Source organism: Salmo salar, chromosome ssa05 (genome assembly GCF_905237065.1).
Source record: "Salmo salar chromosome ssa05, Ssal_v3.1, whole genome shotgun sequence".
Lineage (NCBI taxonomy): Eukaryota > Metazoa > Chordata > Actinopteri > Salmoniformes > Salmonidae > Salmo > Salmo salar.
The window spans coordinates 85,310,966-85,337,035 of NC_059446.1; the positions used below are offsets into that span (position 1 = coordinate 85,310,966).

The window sequence follows — 26,070 nt, forward strand, 5'->3', positions numbered from 1 at the left end:
TATTCACTCCTCCCTCACTCTCCTCCCTATTCTTCCCTATTCACTCCTCCCTCCCTACTCCCTCATTCCCTATTCACTCCTCCCTCCCTACTCCCTCCTTCCCTATTCATTCCTCCCTCCCTACTCCCTCATTCCCTATTCACTCCTCCCTCCCTCCTTCCTCCCTCCCTACACCCTCTTTTCTTATTCACTCTCTACCCTCCCTCCCTACTTCCTCCCTCCCTACTCCCTCCTTCCCTATTCACTCCCTCACTCCCTACTCCCTCCCTCCATACACCCTCCTTTCTTATTCACTCTCTACTCCCTCCCTCCTCCCTTCCTACTCCCTCCCCCCTACTCCCTCCCCCTGTAGCCTTTCACCTCCTGTTGTATTGGCTCAGCAGGCCACCGTACCACCACCACCACCACCTCCCCCACCCTGCCTCCCCCCTCCTTCCACCCGGCAGAGATGGCCTTCCCCGCCCACGCCCCCCCATCACCCGCTCCCAGTCCTTCCCAGCCTCCTTTGCGGCGGGCCGCTGGGGGTCTGGGCCCTTGCGTGACGCTCCCGTCCACACCATCCCCGCCGGGCTGCAGGACACAGAGTGGGGCACGCCCACCTCACTGGATGGGCTCCTGGGGACCGCCTTCATCTGTCATGAGGCCCTGCAGCCAGCGCACACCAAGGCCCTATACACTGCTGGTACACACACACACACACACACACACACACACACACACACACACACACACACACACCCAAGGTCTGATACACTGCTGGTACATACACACACACCAAGGCCCTATACACTGCTGGTACACACACACACACACCAAGGCCCTATACACTGCTGGTACACACACACACACACCAAGGCCCGATACACTGCTGGTACATACACACACACCAAGGCCCGATACACTGCTGGTACATACACACACACCAAGGCCCTATATGCTGCTGGTACACACACACACACACACCAAGGCCCGATACACTGCTGGTACATACACACACACCAAGGCCCTATATGCTGCTGGTACACACACACACACACACCAAGGCCCGATACACTGCTGGTACATACACACACACCAAGGGCATATGCTGCTGGTAAGATTAGGACTTACTTTATTGTCCTGAGGGGTAATTGGTCTGAACATTAAAAAGTGCTGCTGCCTTCACATAGAATATCACATCATCATACAGCATCAATAATATAAGCAGCCCTCTTCCCACACACACAAGGCTGTAACTTGGTGGTCAGTTCCACATGGTTTAAGGCCTACTGGCCAGACTCCAGTTGTTGTCTTCTACCCTCTTCTACTTCTGTCTCCCCTACTAGTTAGTAGTTTTATTTACAGGGGGACCGAACATTGTATACAGTACACACTACACACACTAGCTAGGCCACACACACTAGGGCCATACATTCTGCATTATCTACACACACCCAACACACTATATATAGTAACCTTGTAACCCTCCCTGCCTCGCAGGCCCCAACCATGTGTCCCTGTTCAAGGCAGATGGAGAGCTGTCGGACCTCAACAGTAAACTGCTTCTCTACTACACTCCTCAGGTGGGTGGCTCCCTCACAGGCTCCTCCCAGACACAGGCTCCTCCCAGAACACAGTTACAATGTACTAAAAACAAGTAGTAACGCTGTAGTAACAACAGGTAGTAACAATGTATTAAAAACAAGTAGTAATGCTGTAGTAACAACAGGTAGTAACAATGTACTAAAAACAAGTAGTAACGCTGTAGTAACAACAGGTAGTAACGCTGTAGTAACAATGTACTAAAAACAACTAGTAACAATGTGCTAAAACAGGTAGTAACTCTGTAGTAACAACAGGTAGTAACGCTGTACTAAAACAGGTAGTAACGCTGTACTAAAAACAGGTAGTAACGCTGTACTAAAAACAGGTAGTAACGCTGTACAAAACAAGTAGTAACGCTGTAGTAACAACAGGTAGTAACAATGTATTAAAAACAAGTAGTAACGCTGTAGTAACAGGTAGTAACAATGTAACTAAAAACAAGTAGTAATGCTGTAGTAACAACAGGTAGTAACAATGTACTAAAAACAAGTAGTAACGCTGTAGTAACAACAGGTAGTAACAATGTACTAAAAACAAGTAGTAACGCTGTAGTAACAATGTACTAAAAACAAGTAGTAATGCTGTAGTAACAACAGGTAGTAACAATGTACTAAAAACAAGTAGTAACGCTGTAGTAACAACAGGTAGTAACAATGTACTAAAAACAAGTACTAATGCTGTAGTAACAACAGGTATTAACAATGTACTAAAAACAACTAGTAACAATGTACTAAAACAGGTAGTAACAAGTTGTAACTCTGTAGTAACAACAGGTAGTAACGCTGTACTAAAAACAGGTAGTAACGCTGTACTAAACAGGTAGTAACGCTGTACTAAAAACAGGTAGTAACGCTGTACTAAACAGGTAGTAACGCTGTACTAAAAACAGGTAGTAGCGCTGTACTAAAAACGGGTAGTAGCGCTGTACTAAAAACGGGTAGTAATGCTGGAGCAACAACGGGTAGTAACGCTGGAGCAGCAACGGGTAGTAACGCTGGAGCAACAACGGGTAGTAACGCTGGAGCAACAACGGGTAGTAACGCTGGAGCAACAACGGGTAGTAACGCTGGAGCAACAACGGGGTGAGCAACAACGGGTAGTAACGCTGGAGCAACAACGGGTAGTAACGCTGGAGCAACAACGGGTAGTAACGCTGGAGCAACAACGGGTAGTAACGCTGGAGCAACAACGGGTAGTAACGCTGGAGCAACAACGGGTAGTAACACTGGAGCAACAACGGGTAGTAACGCTGGAGCAACAACGGGTAGTAACGCTGGAGCAACAACGGGTAGTAACGCTGTCATTAAAACACTTGTATTTGTCTCAGGCCTTCAAGAGTCAGATCTGTGTGGACCTGTCTCCTAACCACCAGTATGATGGCAGACTGACAGGCCACAGGGTGGTGAACTGGGACATCAAGGTGTGTTGCTATTCAATCTCCCTCCAACAGTTGCTACGGTCTTTGTTAACCAAGAGCTCAGTAAACTAGTTGGACCTGGCTCTGACAACATCACTGTGTTTAGGTGAGGGTTCCTCGAGTGACAAGACTTTGTCTATGTGTATGTCTCTGTGCCTGACTGTGTGTATGTCTCTGTGCCTGACTGTGTGTATGTCTCTGTGTCTGACTGTGTGTGTGTGTCTCTCTATGTATGTATGTGTCTATGTATGTCTCTGTGTGTGACTGTGTGTATGTATGTATGTCTCTGTGTGTGACTGTGTGTATGTATGTATGTCTCTGTGTGTGACTGTGTGTATGTATGTCTCTGTGTGTGACTGTGTGTATGTATGTATGTCTCTGTGTGTGACTGTGTGTATGTATGTATGTCTCTGTGTGTGACTGTGTGTATGTATGTATGTCTCTGTGTGTGACTGTGTGTGTGTATGTATGTATGTCTCTGTGTGTATCCCTGTAGGATGTGTTGAACACAGTGGGGGGGAATGGGGGTTCTACTGCCCCTCCTGGAACAGGTGTGTGAGGCAGAGCAGGTGGAGGGAGGAGGTCAGGAGACGTCAGACCTGCTGGGACCAGAACTAACCTGTAGCTCCTCCCGGGGGCCTGTCGGCATGCTGCTGCCACTGGGCAAGTCCTCCGGTCAGTAGCCTGTACAGGGTCCAGTGTGTGTTTGTACTGCTGTATGTGTGTGTTGGAGATAATACAGAGACAGATATTATACTGTATTATCAACTGGGGGTTCCAGCCCTGAATGCTAATTGGCTGAAACAGCATTTCAGCCATTTCAGCCACAATATACCCGCAGGTATACTTGTTTACTGCTCAAATTACATTCGTAACCAGTTTCTAATAGCAATAAGGCACCTCAGGGGGTTTGAGGTATATGGCCCCTAGACCACGGCTAAGGGCTGTATCCAGGCACCTTGTTGTGTCGTGCTTAAGAACAGCCCTTAGCCGTGGTATATTGGCCTTATATCACACCCCCTTGGGCCTTAGTGCTTAATTAACCTACTTTGCAAGGTCAGTGGGTGTTAAAGAGCTACGTTACTGGGAATACTGATTGAATTTAGTAGTTTGGACATTTTGATTGTGGAAATGGTGCTCCGTGAACACTGATGAAGCGTTATCGTACTCAATAGGCTTATTTTACCTCAATTCATTTGTGTGTGTGTGTGTGTGTGTGTGTCAGATGGTCGGCTGGAGAGGAACAGTGTAGCAGCCTTCCTGCTGATGGTGAAGAATCTGATTCGTCATCACCCTGTCAACCAGGAGAGTCTACTGAACTGCCACGGACCCAGCATTATAGGAGCCATGCTCACTAAGGTACTGGCCCATTATAGGAGCCATGCTCACTAAGGTACTGGCCCATTATAGGAGCCATGCTCACTAAGGTACTGACCCGTTATAGGAGCCATGCTCACTAAGGTACTGGCCCATTATAGGAGCCATGCTCACTAAGGTACTGACCCGTTATAGGAGCCATGCTCACTAAGGTACTGGCCCATTATAGGAGCCATGCTCACTAAGGTACTGGCCCATTATAGGAGCCATGCTCACTAAGGTACTGACCCGTTATAGGAGCCATGCTCACTAAGGTACTGGCCCATTATAGGAGCCATGCTCACTAAGGTACTGACCCGTTATAGGAGCCATGCTCACTAAGGTACTGACCCAGCATTATAGGAGCCATGCTCACTAAGGTACTGGCCCGTTATAGGAGCCATGCTCACTAAGGTACTGACCCGTTATCTAGGAGCCATGCTCACTAAGGTACTGACCCGTTATAGGAGCCATGCTCACTAAGGTACTGGCCCATTATAGGAGCCATGCTCACTAAGGTACTGACCCGTTATAGGAGCCATGCTCACTAAGGTACTGGCCCGTTATAGGAGCCATGCTCGCTAAGGTACTGACCCGTTATAGGAGCCATGCTCACTAAGGTACTGGCCCGTTATAGGAGCCATGCTCACTAAGGTACTGGCCCGTTATAGGAGCCATGCTCACTAAGGTACTGACCCGTTATAGGAGCCATGCTCACTAAGGTACTGGCCCGTTATAGGAGCCATGCTCACTAAGGTACTGACCCAGCATTATAGGAGCCATGTTCACTAGGGTACTGACCCGTTATAGGAGCCATGCTCACTAGGGTACTGGCCCACTATAGGAGCCATGTTCACTAGGGTACTGGCCCGTTATAGGAGCCATGTTCACTAAGGTACTGGCCCGTTATAGGAGCCATGCTCACTAAGGTACTGGCCCGTTATAGGAACCATGCTCACTAAGGTACTGACCCAGCATTATAGGAGCCATGCTCACTAAGGTACTGGCCCGTTATAGGAGCCATGTTCACTAAGGTACTGGCCCACTATAGGAGCCATGCTCACTAAGGTACTGGCCCGTTATAGGAGCCATGCTCACTAAGGTACTGGCCCAGCATTATAGGAGCCATGCTCACTAAGGTACTGACCCGTTATAGGAGCCATGCTCACTAAGGTACTGGCCCGTTATAGGAGCCATGCTCACTAAGGTACTGGCCCATTATAGGAGCCATGCTCACTAAGGTACTGACCCAGCATTATAGGAGCCACGCTCACTAAGGTACTGACCCGTTATAGGAGCCATGCTCACTAAGGTACTGGCCCGTTATAGGAGCCATGCTCACTAAGGTACTGACCCGTTATAGGAGCCATGCTCACTAAGGTACTGGCCCATTATAGGAGCCATGCTCACTAAGGTACTGGCCCATTATAGGAGCCATGTTCACTAGGGTACTGGCCCGTTATAGGAGCCATGTTCACTAGGGTACTGGCCCATTATAGGAGCCATGCTCACTAAGGTACTGGCCCGTTATAGGAGCCATGTTCACTAGGATACTGGCCCATTATAGGAGCCATGTTCACTAGGGTACTGGCCCATTATAGGAGCCATGCTCACTAAGGTACTGGCCCGTTATAGGAGCCATGTTCACTAGGATACTGGCCCATTATAGGAGCCATGCTCACTAAGGTACTGGCCCGTTATAGGAGCCATGCTCACTAAGATACTGGCCCATTATAGGAGCCATGCTCACTAAGGTACTGGCCCATTATAGGAGCCATGTTCACTAGGGTACTGGCCCGTTATAGGAGCCATGTTCACTAGGGTACTGGCCCATTATAGGAGCCATGCTCACTAAGGTACTGGCCCGTTATAGGAGCCATGTTCACTAGGATACTGGCCCATTATAGGAGCCATGTTCACTAGGGTACTGGCCCATTATAGGAGCCATGCTCACTAAGGTACTGGCCCGTTATAGGAGCCATGTTCACTAGGATACTGGCCCATTATAGGAGCCATGCTCACTAAGGTACTGGCCCGTTATAGGAGCCATGCTCACTAAGATACTGGCCCATTATAGGAGCCATGTTCACTAAGGTACTGGCCCGTTATAGGAGCCATGTTCACTAGGATACTGGCCCGTTATAGGAGCCATGCTCACTAAGGTACTGGCCCGTTATAGGAGCCATGTTCACTAGGATACTGGCCCATTATAGGAGCCATGCTCACTAGGGTACTGGCCCGTTATAGGAGCCATGTTCACTAAGATACTGGCCCATTATAGGAGCCATGTTCACTAAGGTACTGGCCCGTTATAGGAGCCAAATTCACTAAGATACTGGCCCATTATAGGAGCCATGTTCACTAAGGTACTGGCCCGTTATAGGAGCCATGTTCACTAGGATACTGGCCCGTTATAGGAGCCATGCTCACTAGGGTACTGGCCCGTTATAGGAGCCATGTTCACTAGGATACTGGGTCCCGTTATAGGAGCCATGTTCACGGGTACTGTCCCGTTATAGGAGCCATGTTCACTAGGGTACTGTCCCATTATAGGAGCCATGTTCACTAGGGTACTGTCCCATTATAGGAGCCATGTTCACTAGGGTACTGTCAGTAAACAATGGGAATGACTTAGATTTAAGTAGCAGTTAAAACCTGGGTCATGTTATTGTGTGTAGATGTGTATCCATAGTAGCTAATGTCCAGACCAGAGCATCATCTTCCTACAGTACTGTAGTAGCTAATGTCCAGACCAGAGCCATCATCATTCTACGGTATTGTAGTAGCTAATGTCCAGACCAGAGCATCATCATCCTACAGTACTGTAGTAGCTAATGTTCAGACCAGAGCATCATCATCCTACAGTACTGTAGTAGCTAATGTCCAGACCAGAGCCATCATCATCCTACAGTACTGTAGTAGCTAATGTCCAGACCAGAGCATCATCATCCTACAGTACTGTAGTAGCTAATGTCCAGACCAGAGCATCATCATCCTACAGTACTGTAGTAGCTAATGTCCAGACCAGAGCATCATCATCCTACGGTACTGTAGTAGCTAATGTCCAGACCAGAGCGTCATCATCCTACAGTACTGTAGTAGCTAATGTCCAGACCAGAGCATCATCATCCTACATTACTGTAGTAGCTAATGTCCAGACCAGAGCCATCATCATCCTACAGTACTGTAGTACAGTAGGACAGATAAACAGTACAAACACTTGTACATCTTGTCTCCCTTTTTAATCTTCTACTCTTGTCGTGTTACATGGAGCATGTTATGAGAAGCACATTTCTGCGAAAGTAGACAATCTCATCTCTCTCTTCCTCCCCCATCTCTCTCCCTCCCCGTCTCTCTCTCCCTCCCCCGTCTCTCTCTCTCTCCCCCGTGTCTCTCTCTCTCTCTCTCTCTCCCCCGTCTCTCTCTCTCTCCCCCGTCTCTCTCTCTCTCCCCGTCTCTCTCTCTCTCCCCCGTCTCTCTGTTTCTCTCCCTCCCCCCGTCTCTCTCTTTCTCTCCCTCCCCGTCTCTCTCTCTCCCTCCCCCGTCTCTCTCTCTCCCTCCCCGTCTCTCTCTCTCTCCCCCCCTCGTCTCTCTCTCTCCCTCCCCCGTCTCGCTCTCTCTCTCCCTCCCCCGTCTCTCTCTCTCCCTCCCCGTCTCTCTCTCTCTCCCTCCCCCTCTCTCTCTCTCTCCCTCCCCTCGTCTCTCTCTCTCTCCCTCCCCCGTCTCTCTCTCTCTCCCTCCCCCGTCTCTCTCTCTCTCCCTCCTCCGTCTCTCTCTCTCTCCCCGTCTCTCTCTCTCTCCCTCCCCTCTCTCCCTCCCCCCATCTCTCTCTCTCTCCCTCCCCCGTCTCTCTACCCTCCCCATCTCTCTCTCTCCCCGTCTCTCTCTCTCCCTCCCCCCTCTCTCCCTCCCCCGTCTCTCTCTCTCCCTCCCCGTCTCTCTCTCTCCCTCCCCGTCTCTCTACCCTCCCCCATCTCTCTCTCTCTCTCTCTCTCTCTCTCTCTCTCTCTCTCTCCCTCCCCCGTCTCTCTCTCTCCCTCCCCCGTCTCTCTCTCTCCCTCCCCGTCTCTCTCCCTCCCCCATCTCTCTCTCCCTCTCCCATCTCTTTCTCCTAGGTCCCAGGTAGTATGATGGATATGTCTGTTCTGATGGCGTGTCAGTTCCTGTTGGAGCAGGTATCCAGTGAGGAGAACAGTCCGTTGCTCCTGCAGCTCTACCAACACCTGCTATTTGACTTCCGCATCTGGAGCAGCAGCCACTTCGCTGTGTGTCTGGGTAAGAGCAGTCAGCCACTGTAGCCAGTAGACTTCCACATCTGGAGCAGCAGCCACTTCACTGTGTGTCTGGGTAAGAGCATTCAGCCACTGTAGCCAGTAGACTTCCGCATCTGGAGCAGCAGCCACTTCGCTGTGTGTCTGGGTAAGAGCAGTCAGCCACTATAGCCTGGTAGCCAGTAGACTTCCACATCTGGCCAGCAGCCACTTTGCTGTGTGTCTGGGTAAGAGCAGTCAGCCACTATAGCCTGGTAGCCAGTAGACTTCCGCATCTGGAGCAGCAGCCACTTTGCTGTGTGTCTGGGTAAGAGCAGTCAGCCACTATAGCCTGGTAGCCAGTACACTTCCACATCTGGAGCAGCAGCCACTTCGCTGTGTGTCTGGGTAAGAGCAGTCAGCCACTATAGCCTGGTAGCCAGTAGACTTCCACATCTGGAGGAGCAGCCATTCGCTGTGTGTCTGGGTAAGAGCAGTCAGCCACTATAGCCTGGTAGCCAGTAGACTTCCACATCTGGAGGAGCAGCCATTCGCTGTGTGTCTGGGTAAGAGCAGTCAGCCACTATAGCCTGGTAGCCAGTAGACTTCCACATCTGGAGCAGCAGCCACTTTGCTGTGTGTCTGGGTAAGAGCAGTCAGCCACTATAACCTGGTAGCCAGTAGACTTCCACATCTGGAGCAGCGGCCACTTCGCTGTGTGTCTGGGTAAGAGCAGTCAGCCACTATAACCTGGTAGCCAGTAGACTTCCACATCTGGAGCAGCAGCCACTTCGGCTGTGTGTCTGGGTAAGAGCAGTCAGCCACTGTAGCCTGGTTGCCAGTTCTGTAGGCCTTTGAACATCAGAGCAGTTGTTGGCTAAAGCACAAACAGATCTGGGAGGGTTATGTCTAGCGTGGCGTCCCTACAGTGTGCAAGACTATCCCAGTATCAACAGACTTTGGTCGGCTCTGTCAAAGCTAACTCTGCCACTTTCATATGCGTGTAGCCCAGGGACTTCTAGAGACAGGCTGAGACATAACCCTTTGGTACAGAGGGAATATATTATCATAGCTATTACCCACTGATACTGTATGAATCAATGCCCTCCAGGATGTAAGTCTGTACTCGTGACATCATATAAATTAATGCTGTTTTCCAGTGGTACATTTTCAGACTGCATTGTCAATAACATAGAAGTGAAGGACTTGTGTCCTAAATAGCACCTTATTCCCTATAAAGTGCACCACTACTTTTGGTAGTGCCTTAAATAGGGAATAGGGTGCCATTCGGGACACAGCCAATGTGTGTGATGTGTTGTCTGTGAAGGCCATGTCCAGTACCTCCTATTGATGTGTTGTCTGAATGCCGTGTCTAGTACCTTATATTGATGTGTGGTCTGTGAAGGCCATGTCCAGTACCTCATATTGATGTGTTGTCTGTGAAGGCCATGTCCAGTACCTCATATTGATGTGTTGTCTGTGAAGGCCATGTCCAGTACCTCATATTGATGTGTTGTCTGTGAAGGCCATGTCCAGTACCTCATATTGATGTGTTGTCTGTGAAGGCCATGTCCAGTACCTCATATTGATGTGTTGTCTGTGAAGGCCATGTCCAGTACCTCATATTGATGTGTTGTCTGTGAAGGCCATGTCCAGTACCGTGTCGTCGGTGATCAAGGACGGGAAGCAGCGCATGAGGAAGAAATATGGAGTGCAGTACATCCTGGATACCATACGGACACACTACAGGTACCTCAACAACCCTTTACACTACAGGTACCTCAACAACCCTTTACACTACAGGTACCTCAACAACCCTTTACACTACAGGTACCTCAACAACCCTTTTACACTACAGGTACCTCAACAACCCTTTACACTACAGGTACCTCAACAACCCTTTACACTACAGGTACCTCAACAACCCTTTACACTACAGGTACCTCAACAACCCTTTACACTACAGGTACCTCAACAACCCTTTACACTACAGGTACCTCATCAACCCTTTACACTACAGGTACCTCAACAACCCTTTACACTACAGGTACCTCAACAACCCTTTACACTACAGGTACCTCAACACCCCTTTACACTACAGGTACCTCAACAACCCTTTACACTACAGGTACCTCAACAACCCTTTACACTACAGGTACCTCAACAACCCTTTACACTACAGGTACCTCAACAACCCTTTACACTACAGGTACCTCAACAACCCTTTACACTACAGGTACCTCAACAACCCTTTACACTACAGGTACCTCAACAACCATTTACACTACAGGTACCTCAACAACCCTTTACACTACAGGTACCTCAACAACCCTTTACACTACAGGTACCTCAACAACCCTTTACACTACAGGTACCTCAACAACCCTTTACACTACAGGTACCTCAACAACCCTTTACACTACAGGTACCTCAACAACCCTTTACACTACAGGTACCTCAACACCCCTTTACACTACAGGTACCTCAACAACCTTTTACACTACAGGTACCTCAACAACCCTTTACACTACAGGTACCTCATCAACCCTTTACACTACAGGTACCTCAACAACCCTTTACACTACAGGTACCTCAACAACCCTTTACACTACAGGTACCTCAACAACCCTTTACACTACAGGTACCTCAACAACCCTTTACACTACAGGTACCTCAACAACCCTTTACACTACAGGTACCTCAACAACCCTTTACACTACAGGTACCTCAACACCCCTTTACACTACAGGTACCTCATCAACCCTTTACACTACAGGTACCTCAACAACCCTTTACACTACAGGTACCTCAACAACCCTTTACACTACAGGTACCTCAACAACCCTTTACTATGGTAGTCATCATCTTAATGACACAAATGGTGAATTGTGACTTATCTATGCTTCTTAAAAATGATAGCCTCCATGTAGATGGCAAAAAAATGCATGATAGATGTATGTACATGTAGATGTCACTGTTGTTTGTATGCCTCCATATGTACATCATCTGATTTGTTCATCTCTGTGTGCCTGTGTGCTCTCAGTGTGGAGAAAGATGGCAGTCCTCTGTCTGATGAAAAGCAGACTGTTCAGATCTCTCTGTTCTCTCTGCTGAGAGACTTCCTCCTCAAGTGTCCTACTCCTGAAGAGCTCCACAGCATCTTGGCCTACACACTGGCTATAGGAGAGGAGCAGCAGGTACGCAAGCTAACGTAGACATGCTTACTCCTTGTCTTTATTCAGAGAGTTTTTGGATCAAACCCTGTCCTTTCTTGAACCCTATAATTCCGCTCACATGTCTCCTCCCTCTCAACCTCCCACCTCTACGTCCCCTCTTCTCAACCTCCCACCTCTACGTCCCCTCTTCTCAACCTCCCACCTCTACGTCCCCTCTTCTCAACCTCCCACCTCTACGTCCCCTCTTCTCAACCTCCCACCTCTACGTCCCCTCTTCTCAACCTCCCACCTCTACGTCCCCTCTTCTCAACCTCCCACCTCTATCTCTCTATTTCTACTCCCATCACTTACTCTCACTGTCCTCTTTTCTCCCCCCACTCACTCTCTCTCCCCACCCCTCTCCACCCTACCCCTCTCTTACCCTCTTTCTCTCTCCACTCCCTATATTCATCCCAATCACTTACTCTCCCCCTCCCTCCTCTCGCTCTCTCCACCCCTCGCTCTCCCCCTCCCTCCTCTTGCTCTCTCCACCTCTCCCCCTCTCTCTCTCTCTCTCTCTCTCTCTCTCCACCTCTCCCCCTCCCTCCCCTCTCTCTCTCTCTCTCCACCCCTCCCTTCCCTCTCTCTCTCTCTCTCTCTCCACCCCCCTCTCCCTCCTCTCTCTCTCTCTCCACCCCTCCCTCTCCCTCCTCTCTCTCTCTCCATCAGGTGGTGAGTGCATTAGATGTGGTTTACAGTCTGTTGAGGAGCAGCCCTCCCAGAGAGCAGGTCCAGGCTGTACTGTTGGAGTGGGGAGTAGAACAGCTCTACTGTCTGCTGCTCAAACCCAGCTTTGGAGACGAGGTCAGGGAGAGAGTCTTCAGGGTGAGTCAGTCTGCTGCATCACACCACCATTACACTACCACCACCACATCACACTACCACCACCACATCACACTACCACCACCACATCACACTACCACCACCACCACATCACACTACCACCACCACATCACACTACCACCACCACATCACACTACCACCACCACATCACACTACCACCACCACCACACCACACTACCACCACCACCACATCACACTACCAAAACAACAACCACCACCACCACATCACGATCACACCACCACCACCACATCACACCACCACCACCACCACATCACACTACCACCACCACCACATCACACTACCACCACCACATCACACTACCACCACCACATCACACTACCACCACCACCACATCACACTACCACCACCACCACATCACACTACCACCACATCACACTACCACCACCACCACACTACCACCACCACCACCATCACACTACCACCACCACCACCATCACACTACCACCACCACCACCATCACACTACCACCACCACCACCACATCACACTACCACCACCACCACATCACACTACCACCACCACCACATCACACTACCACCACCACATCACACTACCACCACCAACACATCACACTACCACCACCACACCACACTACCACCACCACCACATCACACCACCACCACCACATCACACCACCACCACCACCATTACACTTCCACCACCACATCACACTACCACCATCACCACCACCACATCACACTACCACCACCACCACCACATCACACTACCACCACCACCACATCACACTACCACCACCACCACATCACACCACCACCACATCACACCACCACCACATCACATCACACTACCACCACATCACATCACACTACCACCACCACATCACACTACCACCACCACCACATCACACTACCACCACCACATCACACTACCACCACCACATCACACTAACCACCACCACATCACACCACCACCACCACCACATCACACCACCACCACCACCACATCACACCACCACCACCACCACATCACACTACCACCACCACCACATCACACTACCACCACCACCACATCACACCACCACCACCACCACATCACACTACCACCACCACCACATCACACTACCACCACATCACACTATCACCACCACCACCACCACCAACACATCACACCACCAACACATCACACTACCACCACCACATCACACTACCACCACCACATCACACTACCACCACCACCACATCACACCACCACCACATCACACTACCACCACCACCACATCACACCACCACCACCACATCACACTACCACCACCACATCACACTACCACCACCACATCACACTACCACCACCATATCACACTACCACCACCACATCACACCACCACCACCACCACATCACACCACCATCACATCACACCACCACCATATCACACTACGACCACCACCATATCACACTACCACCACCACATCACACCACCACCATATCACACTACCACCACCACATCGCACAACCACCACCACATCGCACCACCACCACCACATCACACCACCATCACACCACATCACACCACCACCACATCACACCACCACCACCACATCACACTACCACCACCACCACATCACACCACCACCACCACATCACACTACCACCACCACCACATCACACCACCACCACCACCACATCACACTACCACCACCACCACATCACACTACCACCACCATCATATCACACCACCACCACATCACACCACCACCACATCACACTACCACCACCACATCACACCACCACATCACACTACCACCACCACATCACACTACCACCACCACATCACACCACCACCACATCACACTACCACCACCATATCACACTACCACCACCACATCACACCACCACCACCACCACATCACACCACCACCATATCACACTACCACCACCACCACATCACACTACCACCACCATATCACACTACCACCACCATATCACACTACCACCACCACATCGCACAACCACCACCACATCGCACCACCACCACCACATCACACCACCATCACACCACATCACACCACCACCACATCACACCACCACCACATCACACTACCACCACCACACTACCACCACCACCACATCACACTACCACCACATCACACCACCACCACCACCATTACACTACCACCACCACATCACACTACCACCATCACCACCACCACATCACACTACCACCATCACCACCACCACATCACACTACCACATCACACCACCACCACCACCACATCACACTACCACCACCACATCACACTACCACCACCATCATATCACACTACCACCACCACCACACCACCACCACCACATCACACTACCACCACCATCATATCACACCACCACCACCACATCACACTACCACCACCACATCACACTACCACCACCACATCACACTACCACCACCACCACATCACACTACCACCACCACCATATCACACTACCACCACCACATCACACTACCACCACCACCACATCACACTACCACCACCACCACATCACACTACCACCACCACATCACACTACCACCACCACCTTATCACACTACCACCACCACCTTATCACACTACCACCACCACATCACACTACCACCACCACATCGCACAACCACCACATCGCACAACCACCACCACATCGCACCACCACCACCACCACATCACCATCACACCGCATCACACCACCACCACATCACACCACCACCACATCACACTACCACCACCATATCACACTACCACCACCACATCACACCACCACCACCATATCACACTACCACCCCCACATCACACTACCACCACCACATCACACCACCACCACCATATCACACTACCACCACCACCACATCACACCACCACCACATCACACTACCACCACCACATTGCACCACCACCACCACATCACACCACCATCACACCACTACCACCACATCACACCACCACCACCACACACCACCACCACATCACACTACCATCACCACCACATCGCACCACCACATCACACCACCACCATCACACCACCACCATCACACCACCACCATCACACCACCACCACATCACACCACCACCACATCACACCACCACCACATCACACCACCACATCACACTACCACCACCACATCACACCACCACCACATCACACTACCACCACACCACCAGCACATCACATCACCACATCACACCACCACCACATCACACTACCACATCACACAACCACATCACACTACCACCACCACATCACACTACCACCACCACATCACACCACCACCACCACATCACACCACCACCACCACCACATCACACCACCACCACATCACACCACCACACCACCACCACATCACACCACCACCACCACATCACACCACCACCACCACATCACACTACCACCACACCACCACATCACACTACCACCACATCACACCACCACCACATCACACTACCACCACACCACACTACCACATCACACTACCACCACCACATCACACTACCACCACCACATCACACTACCACCACATCACACTACCACATCACACTACCACCACCACATCACACCACCACCACACCACATCACACCACCACCACATCACACCACTACCACATCACACTACCACCACCACATCACACCACCACCACATCACACCACCACCACATCACCACAACACACTACCACCACCACATCACACTACCAGCATCACACTACCACCTCCACATCACACCACCACCACATCACACCACCACCACATCACACTACCACCACATCACACTACCACCACACCACCACTACATCACACCACCACCACATCACTACCACCACCACCACATCACTACCACCACCACCACATCACACTACCACCATCACACTACCACCTCCACATCACACCACCACCACATCACACCACCACCACATCACACTACCACCACCACATCAAACCACCACCACACCACACCACACCACCACCACATCACACTACCACCACCACCACATCACTCTACCACCACCACACCACACCACACCACCACCACATCACACTACCACCACCACCACATCACACTACCACCACATCACACCACCACCACCACATCACTCTACCACCACCACATCACTCTACCACCACCACATCACACCACCACCACCACATCACACCCCCCATCACATCACACTACCACCACACCACACCACCACCACATCACACCACCATCACACCACCACCACATCACACTACCACCACATCACACTAACCGGTGCATGTTGGGGAATTTACCGAAGATACTGCAACTATAGCCATTCTATGTTCAGAGTTTTACCTAGTCATACACTCAATACACAATCTCCCCATCTTTCCTAGTTTATCTGAGCCGTAGGTCAGTGTTGTTGAAATCTCATCAAACACAAATCTCCTGCTCTCCTCCTTGGTCGTTGACGCAGGTTCTGTACAAGATCCTGAAGAGTGAACGAGTGTCTGAGCGCGCCAAGCAACGTGTCAAGTTGAAGGATTTTGGATACCTGGGTCTTGTCTGTTTCCTAGGAGACGTCCCCGTAACCATGACCACCGTGCGCTGTCTGTATGAGCAGGTGCTCGCTACAGGTAGGCCTCATATAGCCTCTGCTCATGTCCCAAATGGAGCCCTATTCCCTTTATACAGTCTAGTAAACTACTAAGGCCCATAGTGCCCTGTCAAAAGTAGTGCTCTATATAGGGACTAGGGTTCTCATAGGGCTTTGGCCAAAAGTAGTGCACTATATAGGGACTAGGGTGCTATTTGGGTGCCAACAACTCTGTGTTGTTGTTTTTGTCGCACTGCTTTGCTTTATCTTGGCCAGGTCGCAGTTGTAAATGAGAACTTGTTCTCAACTGGCCTACCTAGTTAAATAAAGGTTAAATTAAAAAATTCATAAAAATGCCAGGTCTGTTTTTGTCCTGTGTTCCTGTACAGTCATCCTTTTACAATGCGTTTTATTCTTGTATTGATGGCTAGTCTTCAGAAAGGCTTTAGAGCTGAAATGTCAACATGAAACAGTCTCAACTATAACCTTGTTGTTCCTATAGTATGTATATCTATAGAGGATATATTTTACTGTGTATAAACACTCTCCTTGTTGTTCCTATAGTATGTATATCTATAGAGGATATATTTTACTGTGTATAACCCCTCTTCTTGTTGTTCCTATAGTATGTACAGTTGAAGTCGGAAGTTACATAAACCTTAGCCATATACATTTAAACTCAGTTTTTCACAATTTCTGACATTTAATCCTAGTAAAAATGATAGTTTTAGGTCAGTTGGGATCACCACTTTATTTTAAGAATGTGAAATGTCAGAATAATAGTAGAGAGATTGATTTATTTCAGCTTTTATTTCTTTCATCACATTCCCAGTGGGTCAAAAGTTTACATACACTCAATTAGTATTTGGTAGCATTGCCTTTTAAATTGTTTAACTTGGGTCAAACATTTTGGGTAGCCTTCCACAACCTTACCGCAATAAGTTGGGTTCATTTTGGCCCATTCCTCCTGACAGAGCTGGTGTAACTGAGTCAGGTTTGTAGGCCTCCTTGCTCGCACACGCTTTTTCAGTTCTGCCCACAAATTTTCTATAGGATTGAGGTCAGGGCTTTGTGATGGCCACTCCAATACCTTGACTTTGTTGTCCTTAAGCCATTTTGCCACAACTTTGGAAGTATGCTTGGGGTCATTGTCCATTTGGAAGACCCATTTGCGACCAAGCTTTAACTTCCTGACTGATGTCTTGAGATGTTGCTTCAATATATCCACATAATTTTCCTCCCTCATGATGCCATCTATTTTGTGAAGTGCACCAGTCCCTCCTGCAGCAAAGCACTCCCACAACATGATGCTGCCACCCCCGTGCTTCACGGTTGGGATGGTGTTCTTCAGCTTGCAAGCCTCCCCTTTTTCCTCCAAACATAACAATGGTCATTATGGCCAAACAGTTCTATTTTTGTTTCATCAGACCAGAGGACATTTCTCCAAAAGTACGATCTTTGTCCCTGTGTGCAGTTGCAAACCGTAGTCAGGCTTTTTTATGGCGGTTTTGGAGCAGTGGCTTCTTCCTTGCTGAGCGGCCTTTCAGGTTATGTCGATATAGGACTCGTTTTACTGTGGATATAGATACTTTTGTACCTGTTTCCTCCAGCATCTTCAGAAGGTGCTTTGCTGTTGTTCTGGGATTGATTTGCACTTTTCGCACCAACGTACGTTCATCTCTAGGAGACAGAACGCGTCTCCTTCCTGAGCGGTATAACGGCTGTGTGGTCCCATGGTGTTTATACTTGCGTACTATTGTTTGTACAGATGAACGTGGTACCTTCAGGCGTTTCGAAATTGCTCCCAAGGATGAACCAGACTTGTGGAGGTCCACAATTTGTTTTCTGAGGTCTTGGCTGATTTCTTTTGATTTTCCCATGACGTCAAGCAAAGAGGCACTGAGTTTGAAGGTAGGCCTTGAAATACATCAACAGGTACACCTCCAATTGACTCAAGTGATGTCATTTAGCCTATCAGAAGCTTCTAAAGCCATGACATCATTTTCTGGAATTTTCCAAACTGTTTGTATGTACAGTCAACTTAGTGCATGTAAACTTCCGACTTCAACTGTATGTCTATAGGGTATATACACTGCTCAAAAAAATAAAGGGAACACTTAAACAACACAATGTAACTCCAAGTCAATCACACTTCTGTGAAATCAAACTGTCCACTTAGGAAGCGACACTGATTGACAGTAAATTTCACATGCTGTTGTGCAAATGGAATAGACAACAGGTGGAAATTATAGGCAATTAGCAAGACACCCCCAATAAAGGAGTGGTTCTGCAGGTGGGGACCACAGACCACTTCTCAGTTCCTATGCTTCCAGGCTGATGTTTTGGTCACTTTTGAATGCTGGCGGTGCTTTCACTCTAGTGGTAGCATGAGATGGAGTCTACAACCCACACAAGTGGCTCAGGTAGTGCAGCTCATCCAGGATGGCACATCAATGCGAGCTGTGGCAAGAAGGTTTGCTGTGTCTGTCAGCGTAGTGTCCAGAGCATGGAAGCGCTACCAGGAGACAGGCCAGTACATCAGGAGACGTGGAGGAGGCCGTAGGAGGGCAACAACCCAGCAGCAGGACCGCTACCTCCGCCTTTGTGCAAGGAGGAGCAGGAGGAGCACTGCCAGAGCCCTGCAAAATGACCTCCAGCAGGCCACAAATGTGCATGTGTCTGCTCAAACGGTCAGAAACAGACTCCATGAGGGTGGTATGAGGGCCCGACGTCCACAGGTGGGGATTGTGCTTACAGCCCAACACCGTGCAGGACGTTTGGCATTTGCCAGAGAACACCAAGAATGGCAAATTCGCCACTGGCGCCCTGTGCTCTTCACAGATGAAAGCAGGTTCACACTGAGCACATGTGACAGAGTCTGGAGACGCCCGTGGAGAACGTTCTGCTGCCTGCAACATCCTCCAGCATGACCGGTTTGGCGGTGGGTCAGTCATGGTGTGGGGTGGCATTTCTTTGGGGGGCCCCACAGCCCTCTATGTGCTCGCCAGAGGTAGCCTGACTGCCATTAGATACCGAGATGAGATCCTCAGACCCCTTGTGAGACCATATGCTGGTGCGGTTGGCCCTGGGTTCCTCCTAATGCGAGACAATGCTAGACCTCATGTGGCTGGAGTGTGTCAGCAGTTCCTGCAAGAGGAAGGCATTGATGCTATGGACTGGCCCGCCCGTTCCCCAGACCTGAATCCAATTGAGTACATCTGGGACATCATGTCTCGCTCCATCCACCAACGCCACGTTGCACCACAGACTGTCCAGGAGTTGGCGGATGCTTTAGTCCAGGTCTGGGAGGAGATCCCTCAGGAGACCGTCCGCCACCTCATCAGGAGCATGCCCAGGCGTTGTAGGGAGGTCATACAGGCACATGGAGGCCACACACACTACTGAGCCTCATTTTGACTTGTTTTAAGGACATTACATCAAAGTTGGATCAGCCTGTAGTGTGGTTTTCCACTTTAATTTTGAGTGTGACTCCAAATCCAGACCTCCATGGGTTAATAAATTGGATTTCCATTGATTATTTTTGTGTGATTTTGTTGTCAGCACATTCAACTATGTAAAGAAAAAAGTATTTAATAAGATTAATTTATTCATTCAGATCTAGGATGTGTTATTTTAGTGTTCCCTTTATTTTTTTGAGCAGTATACTTTACTGTGTATAACCCCTCTCCTTGTTGTTCCTATAGTATGTATATCTATTGGGGATATACTTTACTGTGTACTTCTGATTGTCATTGTTTTGTGTAGATGCCACTCCTAACTTCAGAGACCTGCTGGCTGTGGTCCATCTGTCCCACCGTGCTGAGCTCACTGTCCGTCTGGACGTCTGTCGCAAGGTCAGTCCCTACCTACACTAATCTTCTTTCCCTTCCACTATCCTGTTAACCCCTCCTCTAGTCCTCTTTCCCCACCTCTAGTCCTCTTTCCCCACCTCTAGTCCTCTTTCCCCTCCTCTATCCCCTCCTCTAGTCCTCTTTCCCCTCCTCTAGTCCTCTTTCCCCTCCTCCAGTCCTCTTTCCCCTAGTCCTCTCCTCTTTCCCCTCCTCTAGTCCTCTTTCCCCTCCACTTGTCCACTTTCCCTTTCTCTAGTCCTCTTTCCATTCCTCTAGTTCTCTTTCCCCTACTCTAGTCCTCTTTCCCCTACTCTAGTCCTCTTTCCCCTCCTTTAGTCCTCTTTCCCCTCCACTGTCCTCTTTCCCCTCCACTGTATATCTTCACATTCTCTCAGGTCATTACTAAGTATAGTACAATTGAAGATAACGGTATAGACTATTGGGCAGCTAAAGGTATAGACTATAGGGCAGCTAAAGGTATAGACTATAGGGCAGCTAAAGGTATAGACTATAGGGCAGCTAAAGGTATAGACTATTGGACAGCTACATGTATAGACTATAGGGCAGCTAAAGGTATAGACTATAGGGCAGCTAAAGGTATAGACTATTGGACAGCTAAAGGTATAGACTATTGGACAGCTAGGTATAGACTATTGGACAGCTAGATAGACTATAGGGCAGCTAAAGGTATAGACTATAGGGCAGCTAAAGGTATAGACTATAGGGCAGCTAAAGGTATAGACTATAGGGCAGCTAAAGGTATAGACTATAGGGCAGCTAAAGGTATAGACTATAGGGCAGCTAAAGGTATAGACTATTGGGCAGCTAAAGGTATAGACTATTGGGCAGCTACAGGTATAGACTATAGGGCAGCTACAGGTATAGACTATAGAGCAGCTAAAGGTATAGACTATAGGGCAGCTAAATGTATAGACTATAGGGCAGCTAAAGGTATAGACTATATGGCAGCTAAAGGTAAAGGTATAGACTATAGGGCAGCTAAAGGTATAGACTATAGGGCAGCAAAAGGTATAGACTATTGGGCAGCTAAAGGTATAGACTATAGGGCAGCTAAAGGTATAGACTATAGGGCAGCTAAAGGTATAGACTATAGGGCAGCTACAGGTATAGACTATTGGGCAGCTAAAGGTATAGACTATAGGGCAGCTAAAGGTATAGACTATAGGGCAGCTAAAGGTATAGACTATAGGGCAGCTAAAGGTAAAGGTATAGACTATAGGGCAGCTAAAGGTAAAGGTATAGACTATAGGGCAGCTAAAGGTATAGACTATAGGGCAGCTAAAGGTATAGACTATAGGGCAGCTACAGGTATAGACTATTGGGCAGCTAAAGGTATAGACTATTGGGCAGCTAAAGGTATAGACTATAGGGCAGCTAAAGGTATAGACTATAGGGCAGCTAAAGGTAAAGGTATAGACTATAGGGCAGCTAAAGGTAAAGGTATAGACTATAGGGCAGCTAAAGGTATAGACTATAGGGCAGCTAAAGATAACGGTATAGACTATAGGGCAGCTAAAGGTATAGACTATAGGGCAGCTAAAGGTAAAGACTATTGGGCAGCTAAAGGTATAGACTATAGGGCAGCTAAAGGTATAGACTATAGGGCAGCTAAAGGTATAGACTATAGGGGCAGCTAAAGGTAAAGGTATAGACTATAGGGCAGCTAAAGGTATAGACTATAGGGCAGCTAAAGGTAAAGGTATAGACTATTGGGCAGCTAAAGGTAAAGGTATAGACTATAGGGCAGCTAAAGGTATAGACTATAGGGCAGCTACAGGTATAGACTATAGGGCAGCTACAGGTATAGACTATAGGGGCAGCTACAGGTATAGACTATAGGGCAGCTAAAGGTATAGACTATAGGGCAGCTACAGGTATAGACTATAGGGGCAGCTAAAGGTATAGACTATAGGGCAGCTACAGGTATAGACTATAGGGCAGCTACAGGTATAGACTATAGGGCAGCTACAGGTATAGACTATAGGGCAGCTACAGGTATAGACTATAGGGCAGCTACAGGTATAGACTATAGGGCAGCTACAGGTATAGACTATAGGGCAGCTACAGGTATAGACTATAGGGCAGCTACAGGTATAGACTATAGGGCAGCTACAGGTATAGACTATTGGGCAGCTACAGGTATAGACTATAAGGCAGCTAAAGGTATAGACTATAGGGCAGCTACAGGTATAGACTATAGGGCAGCTACAGGTATAGACTATTGGGCAGCTAAAGGCTTGATTGTTCCCTGTTTTTATCTTTCTCTCCCCTTCTCCCTCTCTCTCTTTCCCCTGCTCTCTCCCTCGCCTTATGCCCCCCTCTCTCTCCATCGCTTCTCCCTCTCTCTCTCTCTCTCTCTCTCTCTCTCTCTCTCTCTCTCTCTCTCTCTCTCCATCTCCCAGCTCTTCTACCTGATCTATGACAATGAGGACTATGTTCGTCAGCTGGCCCGTCAGCCAGGCTGGCAGGATGTGTTAACTAAGCTCTATATGAAGGAGTCCTATGAGTCTCGTGGTCCCTCCCTGGCAGGCTCCAGCACCCACAGCTCCCTGGACCCCTCCTCCTCCCGCCCCCCTCTCAGGTAGGGATGACTTCCATTAGTCGATTGAGGGAATCTGTATCGATTCGAAAAGTTGGGAATCAATAATAACTTAAATGATATTTTATATTTCTGGACAATGAACAAGATAGTTTCTGGATTCAGCTCTACCCCTGCTATAGATCAGTTAACATGTGTTCAGCTCTTTACCCCTGCTATAGATCAGTTAACATGTGTTCAGCTCTTTACACCTGCTATAGATCAGTTAACATGTGTTCAGCTCTACCCCTGCTATAGATCAGTTAACATGTGTTCAGCTCTACCCCTGCTATAGATCAGTTAACATGTGTTCAGCTCTACCCCTGCTATAGATCAGTTAACATGTGTTCAGCTCTACCCCTGCTATAGATCAGTTAACATGTGTTCAGCACTACCCCTGCTATAGATCAGTTAACATGTGTTCAGCTCTTTACCCCTGCTATAGATCAGTTAACATGTGTTCAGCTCTACCCCTGCTATAGATCAGTTAACATGTGTTCAGCTCTACCCCTGCTATAGATCAGTTAACATGTGTTCAGCACTACCCCTGCTATAGATCAGTTAACATGTGTTCAGCTCTTTACCCCCGCTATAGATCAGTTAACATGTGTTCAGCTTTACCCCTGCTATAGATCAGTTAACATGTGTTCAGCTCTACCCCTGCTATAGATCAGTTAACATGTGTTCAGCTCTACCCCTGCTATAGATCAGTTAACATGTGTTCAGCTCTTTACCCCTGCTATAGATCAGTTAACATGTGTTCAGCTCTACCCCTGCTATATATCAGTTAACATGTGTTCAGCTCTTTACCCCTGCTATAGATCAGTTAACATGTGTTCAGCTCTACCCCTGCTATATATCAGTTAACATGTGTTCAGCTCTTTACCCCTGCTATAGATCAGTTAACATGTGTTCAGCTCTTTACCCCTGCTATAGATCAGTTAACATGTGTTCAGCTCTACCCCTGCTATAGATCAGTTAACATGTGTTCAGCTCTACCCCTGCTATAGATCAGTTAACATGTGTTCAGCTTTACCCCTGCTATAGATCAGTTAACATGTGTTCAGCTCTTACCCCTGCTATAGATCAGTTAACATGTGTTCAGCTCTTTACCCCTGCTATAGATCAGTTAACATGTGTTCAGCTGTACCCCTGCTATAGATCAGTTAACATGTGTTCAGCTCTTTACCCCTGCTATAGATCAGTTAACATGTGTTCAGCTCTACCCCGCTATAGATCAGTTAACATGTGTTCAGCTCTACCCCTGCTATAGATCAGTTAACATGTGTTCAGCTCTACCCCTGCTATAGATCAGTTAACATGTGTTCAGCTCTACCCCTGCTATAGATCAGTTAACATGTGTTCAGCTCTACCCCTGCTATATATCAGTTAACATGTGTTCAGCTCTACCCCTGCTATAGATCAGTTAACATGTGTTCAGCTCTACCCCTGCTATAGATCAGTTAACATGTGTTCAGCTCTTTACCCCTGCTATAGATCAGTTAACATGTGTTCAGCTCTACCCCTGCTATAGATCAGTTAACATGTGTTCAGCTCCTACCCCTGCTATAGATCAGTTAACATGTGTTCAGCTCTACCCCTGCTATAGATCAGTTAACATGTGTTCAGCTCTACCCCTGCTATAGATCAGTTAACATGTGTTCAGCTCTACCCCTGCTATAGATCAGTTAACATGTGTTCAGCTCTTTACCCCTGCTATAGATCAGTTAACATGTGTTCAGCTTTACCCCTGCTATAGATCAGTTAACATGTGTTCAGCTCTACCCCTGCTATAGATCAGTTAACATGTGTTCAGCTCTACCCCTGCTATAGATCAGTTAACATGTGTTCAGCTCTACCCCTGCTATAGATCAGTTAACATGTGTTCAGCTCTTTACCCCTGCTATAGATCAGTTAACATGTGTTCAGCTCTACCCCTGCTATAGATCAGTTAACATGTGTTCAGCTCTACCCCTGCTATAGATCAGTTAACATGTGTTCAGCTCTACCCCTGCTATAGATCAGTTAACATGTGTTCAGCTCTACCCCTGCTATAGATCAGTTAACATGTGTTCAGCTCTACCCCTGCTATAGATCAGTTAACATGTGTTCAGCTCTTTACCCCTGCTATAGATCAGTTAACATGTGTTCAGCTCTTTACCCCTGCTATAGATCAGTTAACATGTGTTCAGCTCTTTACCCCTGCTATAGATCAGTTAACATGTGTTCAGCTCTTTACCCCTGCTATAGATCAGTTAACATGTGTTCAGCTCTTACCCCTGCTATAGATCAGTTAACATGTGTTCAGCTCTTTACCCCTGCTATAGATCAGTTAACATGTGTTCAGCTCTTTACCCCTGCTATAGATCAGTTAACATGTGTTCAGCTCTTTACCCCT

General features: G+C 48.4%; 1 protein-coding gene across 1 annotated transcript in view; it reads left to right on the forward strand.

The window, feature by feature from the left end:
• The window catches only part of LOC106573032 (neurobeachin-like protein 2), a 143,692-nt gene that overhangs the window by 62,374 nt on the left and 55,248 nt on the right, over nucleotides 1-26,070 (forward strand). Inside the window, 15 exon segments of the mRNA XM_045717767.1 lie at nucleotides 353-464; nucleotides 467-682; nucleotides 1,480-1,562; nucleotides 2,912-3,004; nucleotides 3,498-3,515; nucleotides 3,517-3,676; nucleotides 4,227-4,360; nucleotides 8,473-8,632; nucleotides 9,935-9,959; nucleotides 10,264-10,356; nucleotides 11,651-11,804; nucleotides 12,492-12,647; nucleotides 17,103-17,262; nucleotides 20,988-21,076; nucleotides 23,497-23,675. Of these exon segments, the coding sequence (XP_045573723.1) occupies nucleotides 353-464; nucleotides 467-682; nucleotides 1,480-1,562; nucleotides 2,912-3,004; nucleotides 3,498-3,515; nucleotides 3,517-3,676; nucleotides 4,227-4,360; nucleotides 8,473-8,632; nucleotides 9,935-9,959; nucleotides 10,264-10,356; nucleotides 11,651-11,804; nucleotides 12,492-12,647; nucleotides 17,103-17,262; nucleotides 20,988-21,076; nucleotides 23,497-23,675 (1,832 nt within the window).